General features: G+C 45.6%; 1 protein-coding gene and 1 gene segment (V, D, J or C); both read left to right on the forward strand.

The window, feature by feature from the left end:
• Positions 1–6527, forward strand: LOC129339977 (uncharacterized). Its single transcript, XM_054994531.1, has 6 exons — positions 1–55; positions 228–532; positions 2236–2261; positions 3043–3295; positions 4061–4199; positions 6208–6527. The coding sequence occupies exons 1-6, from the start codon at positions 10–12 to the stop codon at positions 6525–6527; spliced, it is 1089 nt and encodes a 362-aa protein (XP_054850506.1). The 5' UTR covers positions 1–9.
• Positions 6528–7581: 1054 nt separating this feature from the next.
• Positions 7582–8325, forward strand: LOC129339978 (immunoglobulin heavy variable 4-59-like). The segment is given in 2 exon segments: positions 7582–7643; positions 7997–8325. Coding segments are annotated over 2 exon segments (378 nt in total).
• The last annotated feature ends 785 nt before the right edge of the window (positions 8326–9110 follow it).

Below are 9110 nucleotides of genomic sequence, written 5' to 3' on the forward strand. Positions count from 1 at the left end.
GGCCTAAAAATGGCATCTGCCTCCACTCCCTTTTTCTTCCTCCTTCTGCTCCCAGGTGGGTGCCTCCTAAAAGACTCCCAATCTAGTCTACAGCTCCATAAAATGACTTTTAGATAATTTAAACTTTGATTTCCTTGATATTAAATTGATTTTCTTGTGATTAGGGGGATATGCTTTTCAAAGACGAAAAGTTTATGTCTGACTGTGGTTCTTCTATATCTTTCAAGGACTTTCATCCCAGCTCCAGCTCCAGGAATCTGGGCCCGGAGTGGTGAGACCCGGCGGGACCCTCGAGCTGACCTGTACAGTCACTGGCAGCTCAGTCACAAGCAGCTACTGGTGGAGTTGGGTTCGCCAGACTCCTGGGAAAGGACTGGACTGGATGGGGGGCTGGGCTGGGAATACATACTATGCTCCAGCTTTCAGTGGCCGAATCACCATCTCGGTGGATCCTTCGCAAACCAAGTACTTCCTGAGGCTGACCTCGGTGACGGCTGCAGATTCTGCCATGTATTACTGTGCAAGCGACACAGTGGGTCAAACTCAAGCAGGAGCCTGCCAAAAAAGCAGAAGTGGGCTGTGACTTTGAGCAGACTCCTTTCCAAGAAGGCCCATCTGTTGGAAATAGGCAGGGTTTTCTATTGACAATGGTTTTACTTGTACAAAGCATTGAAAGCCTCCAGGTGGTGGCTGGAGATCTCCTGGAATTACAACTGATCTCCAGGTCACAGGCATCAGTTCACCTGGAGAAAACGGCTGCTTTGGAGGGAGGACTCTATGGAATTATACCATGATGAGGTCCTTCGCCTCCCTGGCCATCTCCTGGTTTCACCCCCCAAATCACCAGGAATTTCCCAACTTGGAGATGGCAACCCTCCTTGTACAGCAGAGCAGATTGATTTTACAATTCTTTCCTGACTCATCAAACATGATGCCTACCCTGGAGATGAGTGAGGTGATAGATGTCGCAGCCAGATTGCCCCTGCCTTACCCCAGGGCATGACTGTCACATTCAATCTCTTCCACTCCTAAGAGGTAATATCATTAAGTATTTTCCATAGAGGTTGCCTGTTGCATTCCAGCATGAGTCACCGTTCAGGGCTCAGAAGCCATGGGGATCACACCCAACCCTTGCCAAAGGCAAATTTGTGCCTGCCAGAGATCACCCCAAACTACACCCTTCCATCAGAAAAAGCTCTTCAGCAAGGTTCATGCGAGCCAACATTCTCTTCCAACCGTGTCCTCTCTGCTCAATCCATCAATCGTTTATTATGACAGATGCAAGCAAAATGAGAGGTATAATAACAAGAACTCATTTCCCAGAAACATAAGCAAATGGTGGACCTGCCAAAACTTTGCAAAAGTGTCGTGGGCAGTGGCCTCCACCTGAACACAAGGGAGAGAGTTAGATAAGCAGGAAAGAGGCCACACTTCTGGTCACTGCCAGCCTTATTTGCACAAGAAGCGGGACCTTGGGTGACAATGTGAGCGTGCAGGCCTACTTACAGAGATGCAGAGGAGTTAGCCGTGTTAGTCTGTAGTAGCAAAATCAAAAAGAGTCCAGTAGCACCTTTAAGACTAACCAACTTTATTGTAGCATAAGCTTTCAAGAATCACAGATGCATCTGACGAAGAGAACTGTGATTCTCAAAAGCTTATGCTACAATAAAGTTGGTTAGTCTTAAAGGTGCTACTGGACTCTTTTTTATTTTATTTACAGGGAGAGCATCTGGTTCTTTCGGGGTGTGACCTTTTGGTTTCTAGGGCCTTCTGAGTTAAAACCTGCACTTGACATTGTGCCCAAAAATCTGTGAATTGTTAACAAATCTTTCCACACTGGCATATCGGCAACATTGCTGTGCGGTCAAGAATCTGGCCACCAAATTATACAGCACCAACTGACAGATGCCCTTTAATGGCAGTGCCATGTAGAGAACAAGTTAATAGCATGACTGGTAGTAGCAAGTCCGTCATCTCCCAGGATTAGAGACAAGGGTTGCGCCAGCCCAAAGTGGTGGAAAGTGCTCCGAGCCAGGGCCACATGCAAAACCTCCAGGAGTAAGTCTATTCCAGGAGCAGGTTGGGCTGACCCAGTAGAAGCCATTAGATTTCCTAGTGATGATCCCAAAAGTCCCCAAACTGGTTCTGTACTCTAGGGGACAGCGACTCCTCCTAGTGAGAGTTTTGCACCACATGCTATGCACCACCAGGTGGCAGTGTTTCATATCGTGAAAGGAACGCTCCCATCACTATTTTGAATTAATGCTCCCGCATGACAAATGAAAAATCAAGAGGAGTTCGACTTGTTTTTCAACTGCTTTTTCTTCTCTCTCACCCCTCTCTGCTCCTTTCATACAGAATGATAAATGAATGCTCCCACTTGATATCTGAAATCACTATAGCAGGGGCAACGCAGCAGAAGGTCTTTTTTTATTCCATTGTTTCTTGTTCCATGTTTATATCTATATCATTCAAATCACTGCATGTTCAATTATATTTTTTTATTACATCCTTACACTCATTCACATTCAATCCATCTGATTCCATCTGAGCAGAGGCCAACTCTGACTGAGATTTGAAAAGGCTTCAGGCTTTATCCGTTTTTCAAAGCGCTACTAACCAGAGCAATTTCTACAGATATGCAAATTATCCCAGGGGCTCCCATTCAAATAGTACCCATAAAAGGGTTTTCATCTTCACTGAGGCTCAGGGGAGACACTCAGTCTGTGGCTCCATTTTTTACATTTATCATTTTCCACTCTAGGCCTAAAAATGGCATCTGCCTTCACTCCCTTTTTCCTCCTCCTCCTGCTCCCAGGTGGGTGCCTCCTAAAAGACTCCCAGTCGAGGCTACAGCTCTGTAAAATGACTTTTAGATAATTTAATCTTTGATTTCCTTAATATTAAATTGATTTTCTTGTGATTAGGGGGATATGCTTTTCAAAGATGAAAAGTTTATGTCTGACTGTGGTTCTTCTGTATCTTTCAAGGACTTTCATCTCAGCTCCAGCTCCAGGAATCTGGGCCAGGAGTGGTGAGACCCGGCGGGACCCTCGAGCTGACCTGTACAGTCACTGGAGCCTCAGTCACAAGCAGCTACTATTGGAACTGGGTCCGCCAGGCTCCTGGGAAAGGGCTCGTCTGGATGGGGTACTGGACTGGTTGGACAAGCTATGCTCCAGCTTTCAGAGACCGAATCACCATCTCGGTGGATCCTTCGCAAACCAAGTACTTCCTGAGGCTGACCTCGGTGACGGCTGCAGATTCTGCCATGTATTACTGTGCAAGCGACACAGTGGGTCAAACTCAAGCAGGAGCCTGCCAAAAAAGGAGAAGTGGGCTGTGACTTTGAGCAGACTCCTTTCCAAGAAGGCCCATCTGTTGGAAATAGGCGAGGTTTTCTGTTGGCAACGGTTTTACTTGTACATAGAGTTGAAAGCCTCCAGGTGGTGGCTGGAGATCTCCTGGAATTACAACTGATCTCCAGGTCACAGGCATCAGTTCACCTGGAGAAAATGGCTGCTTTGGAGGGTGGACTCTAAGGAATTAAACCATGATGAGGTCCTTTGCCTCCCTAAACCTGGCCATCTCCTGGTTTCACCGCCCAAATCACCAGGAATTTCCCAGCTTGGAGATGGCAACCCTACTTGTACAGCATAGCAGATTGATTTTACAATTCTTTCCTGACTCATCAAACATGATGCCTACCCTGGAGATCAATGAGGTGACAGATGTCGCAGCCAGTTTGCCCCTGCCTTACTCCGGGGCATGACTGTCACATTCAATCTCTTCCACCCCTAAGAGGTAATATCATTAAGTATTTTCCAAGGAGGTTGCCTGTTGCATTTCAGCATGAGTCACCGTTCAGGGCTCAGAAGCCATGGGGATCACACCCAACCCTTGCCAAAGGCAAATTTGTGCCTGCCAGAGATCACCCCAAACTACACCCTTCCATCAGAAAAAGCTCTTCAGCAAGGTTCATGCGAGCCAACATTCTCTTCCGACCCTGTGCTCTCTGCTCAATCCGTCAATCATTTATTATTCTTCTGTATCTTTCAAGGACTTTCATCCCAGCTCCAGCTCCAGGAATCTGGGCCAGGGGTGGCGAGACCCTCGAGCTGACCTGTACCGTCACTGGAGCCTCAGTTACAAGCAGCTATTGGTGGAACTGGGTCCGCCAGGCTCCCGGGAAAGGGCTGGTCTGGATGGGGTACTGGACTGGTAGCACCAGCTATGCTCCAGCTTTCAGTGGCCGAATCACCATCTCGGTGGATCCTTCGCAAACCAAGTACTTCTTGAGGCTGACCTCAGTGACGGCTGCAGATTCTGCCATGTGATACTGTGCAAGAGACACAGTGGGTCAAACTCAAGCAGGAGCCTGCCAAAAAAGCAGAAGTGGGCTGTGACTTTGAGCAGACTCCTTTCCAAGAAGGCCCATCTGTTGGAAATAGGTGGAGTTTTCTGGTGGCAATGGTTTTACTTGTACATAGGGTTGAAAGCCTCCAGGTGGTGGCTGGAGATCTCCTGGAATTACAACTGATCTCCAGGTCACAGGCATCAGTTCACCTGGAGAAAATGGCTGCTTTGGAGGGTGGACTCTATGGAATTATATCATGATGAGGTCCTTTGCCTCCCTAAACCTGGCCATCTCCTGGTTTCACCCCCCAAATCACCAGGAATTTCCCAACTTGGAGATGGCAATCCTACTTGTACAGCATAGCAGATTGATTTTACAATTCTTTCCTGACTCATCAAACATGATGCCTACCCTGGAGATCAATGAGGTGACAGATGTCGCAGCCAGATTGCCCCTGCCTTACCCCGGGGCATGACTGTCACATTCAATCACTTCCACCCCTAAGAGGTAATATCATTAAGTATTTTCCAAGGAGGTTGCCTGTTGCATTTCAGCATGAGTCACCATTCAGGGCTCAGAAGCCATGGATGCCCTGGGGATCACACCCAACCCTTGCCAAAGGCAATGCTGTCTGCAAATTTGTGCCTTCCAGACACTCCTCCAAACTACACCCTTCCATCAGAAAAAGCTCTTCAACAAGGTTCATGTGAGCCAACATTCTCTTCCAACCGTGTCCTCTCTGCTCAATCCATCTATAGTTTATTATGACAGATGCAAGCAAATGAGATGTTTAATAACAAGAATAGTTTACGGGAGTTACATTAAAAATGCAAAAATAATGTACAATAAATCAGCATTGAACTATGACAGTTTCTAATGGCTGTACATGCCTAACAACTGTCTGTATTTCCAGGCTCAAAGTTTGCTAGAAGAAAGGAGGTATACAAGTCCTCCAATGTACCAGAGGTTCTTGGGAGGGCAGGCGTGATAAATACATATCTGTGAGCCAAGCTACACATGACGAATGACACTTGAACGGCAAGTGTATTTCTCCCTGTTCACTTGCCCTCCACTCAATCCACTTGCCATTCAAGTGTTATTCGTCATGTGTAGCTTGGCCCTGAGATCACCATAATAATGGACACACCGACAGCAGAAGGTCTTTTTTCACTCCAGTTTGTCTTGGTTCACTTCTATATCTGTGTCATTCATCCCACTGTCTCTTTAGTTATATATTTTCATTGTATCCTTACATTCATTCCCATTCCATCCATCTGAGTCTCTGAGGGCCAAGCTACAAGTGACGAATGACACTTGAACAGCAAGTGTATTTCTCCCTGTTCACTTGCCCCCCACTCGATCCACTTGCTGTTCAAGTGTCATTCGTCACGTATAGCTTGGCCCTGAGTCACAGATATGAACAGAGGCCAACTCCGACTGAGATTTGAAAAGGCTTCTGGCTTTATCAGGTTTTCAAAGTGCCACTAACCAGAGTAATTTCTAGCAATATGCAAATTATCTCAGGGGCTCCCATTCAAATAGTACCCCTAGGAGAATTTCATCTTCATTGTGGTTCAGGGGAGACACTCAGTCTGTGGCTCCATTTTTTACATTTATCATTTTGCACTCAAGGCCTAAAAATGGCATCTGCCTTCACTCCCTTTTTCCTCCTCCTCCTGCTCCCAGGTGGGTGCCTCCTAAAAGACTCCCAATCTAGTCTACAGCGCCATAAAATGATTTTTAGATAATTTAATCTTTGATTTCTTTAGATTAGGGGGATATGCTTTTCAAAGATGAAAAGTTTATGTAGGGCTATCTTGTCTGACTGCGGTTCTTCTGTATCTTTCAAGGACTTTCATCCCAGCTCCAGCTCCAGGAATCTGGGTCAGAAGTGGTGAGACCCGGAGGGACCGTCGAGCTGACCTGTACAGTCACCGGTGGCTCAATCACAAGCAGCTACAATTGGCACTGGGTTCACCAGAATCCTGGGAAAGGGCTGGTCTGGATGGGGCTTTGGACCGGTGGGAGAGTATATTCTGCTCCAGCTTTCAGTGGCCGAATCACCATCTCTGTGAATCCTTCGCAAGCCAAGTACTTCCTGCGGCTGACCTCGGTGACGGCTGCAGATTCTGCCATGTATTACTGTGCAAGACAACCCACAGTGGGTTAAACTCTAGCAGGAGTCAGCCCAAAAAAGCAGAAGTGGGCTGTAACCAAGCAGACTCCCTTCCAACAAGGCCAACTGTTGGAAATAGGCGAGGTTTCATGCCGGCCATAGTTTTACTTGTTCAGTATGGATCCATTATACAACTCCTGGCTCCACAGACATAATGCCTAAGCTACAGTCCTTGGATGACCCAAGCAAAGAAGATGCACTCCGTCAGGATTTAGCAGCCACAATTTGTTTATTTGTTTATTTGTTTATTTGTTTATTTGTTTATTTGTTTATTTGTTTATTTGTTTATTTGTTTATTTGTTTATTTGTTTATTTGTTTATTTCCATTTCTATTCCGCCCTCCCTGCAATAGCAGGCTCAGGGTGGATTACATACAATATAAAACTTGAATATATATATAAAACAAAATCACATAAGTATTATAAATATTATAATATTATAAATTGCACAGACACACAGATAATAAATATTATAAATTGCACAGACACAGAAAATCACAAGGTACTGTTACCAGGAAAAAAAAATGGAACCTGACCAAGTATTCTAAGCCTCAGGGAAAACACTGAGTTGGTTAAGACTAATGAGATCCCTGAAATGAAATCCAGTCTGTTATGGTCATGTTGAGGACTGGACCAAACCAAAAGAGTCGTGGGGCTCAAATTCATATGTTGCCATGCAGCTCTGTAAGGGGGCTGGATTCCTGGCAATTTCTCAGCCTAACATGCCTCACAGAATATGACAGTAGTAAAACCATCATTTCCCAGGAAGATATGTAGACGGTACAAAATGAGTGAATCCTCCTCTCCCCACAGCAATCCCGGGTCTTTTAAACCTACAGCTCCCAGGTAAAATTGCAAAACTCAACACTTAAGCAGCACGTGCCAGGCGTCACTGTGTGGTGCAACCCTCAGACCACTGGCTCTTAAGTCTCCTGCCTGACAAGTACATGCAAATTCCACTGGGAGAGCTTCTTTTATAAGTGCAAAGCCACAAATTTGAGACCTGAGATCTCAAATTGGACTGCTCCAGATAAACCACAAGGCTTTTTACTCCAAAACATCATGAAGTGCATGATATGCTCTTTGGTTTTTTTAATGCTTGGTCCATTCGGTAAGTACTCTGGTGGAAGGGCTCTGTGTTTATCCATCCCTGTTTCCTTTCACAATGTCAAGTTACTATTTTGTGGCCACATCCAAGACACTATTCCCTTTGCCTGGATTGCAAAGAAATCCATAGGGCCTGCCTGCTTATCTCTGTATTTAGGGATCTATTGATTTTAACAAGAATCAACATTAGGTCAAATCAGTCCTATGACCATTCTCGCTGACTGCATGCATCTTTTGAAAGGGGATGTGGACTAAATAAAAAACGAGCTACAAGAAACCAAGTTCTCCCAATGATTTTGTCAAGCTCTTTTATCTTTCTGAACGTGTGATTCTAATTTTTCTGATCTCTTTCCACAGGTGTCCTGGCTCAGGTGCAGCTGGTCCAGTCTGGATCAGCAGTGGTGAAGCCTGGCGGTACCCTCAGCCTGACTTGCACAGTCTCATTTTCTGATGCTAGTAAAAGCATCAATGATTATGCTTGGAGCTGGATCCGGCAGCCTCCTGGGAAAGGCCTGGAATGGATGGGAGATATAGACCCAGCAGATGACAGCACAGATTATGCTCCGGCATTCCAATCCCGGATAAGCATCTCAGCCGATTTTTCCACTAATAAGATCCACCTTCGACTGAGCTCCGTAGCAGCTGCAGACACGGCCACATATTACTGTGCTGGAGAGACACAGTGAGGAGACTAGAGCAGGGACCCATACAAAAAAACAGGAAAGGGAAGCAGCTGGCATGAATTTTACTGGGCCCTCGCCCCACTCACATTTATTATTTTTCTGTATGAAGGAGACAGTCCCAAAGGGGAATCATTCATTAGGATTGCTTTCCTTTGGCTGAATCATTGGCCGTTTCCACACACGTTGAATAATCCACTTTCAATACGCTTTAGTGCACTTTTGTAATGGATTTTCCATGTGTGGAACAAGAAATCCACTTCTAAAGGATAACTAAAGTGCATTGAAAGTGCATTATTCAACGTGTGTGGAAATGGCCATTGTCTGTCACCAACCCACTTCTATCTTTCAACTTGTTTAATTTTTTTTTTAAAAAACTCAGTTGTCATATTGAAATCAGAATAAGACAAAAATGCACACACCATCCTTAAAGCAATGAAATCAATAAACTATAAAATCCTACAGTAGGCAGCAAAAACTCATTCTACCCACCACCTACCCCGCTCAAAGGGAAGGAAAGGAATGATGGGGATCAGTCAGCCTCCATGGGACGGAGTTACACAAGCAGGAGCCACCAGCAAGAAGGCCACGCTTCTGGTCACTGCCAGCTTTGCTTCCATCAGAGGATGAAGCAGGAAGCAGGACCTTGGGTGACAACGTGAGCATGCAGGCCTATTCCCAGGGAGAGCATCTGGTCCTTTCAGGATGTGGCCTTTTGGCATCTAGGAGTGTATTGTGCCAGCTGCACTGGTTACCAGTGGAGTATCGAATCAGGTTCAAGGTTTTGGAAT

The sequence above is a fragment of the Eublepharis macularius genome, chromosome 12 (genome assembly GCF_028583425.1).
Source record: "Eublepharis macularius isolate TG4126 chromosome 12, MPM_Emac_v1.0, whole genome shotgun sequence".
In the NCBI taxonomy this organism is placed as follows: domain Eukaryota; kingdom Metazoa; phylum Chordata; class Lepidosauria; order Squamata; family Eublepharidae; genus Eublepharis; species Eublepharis macularius.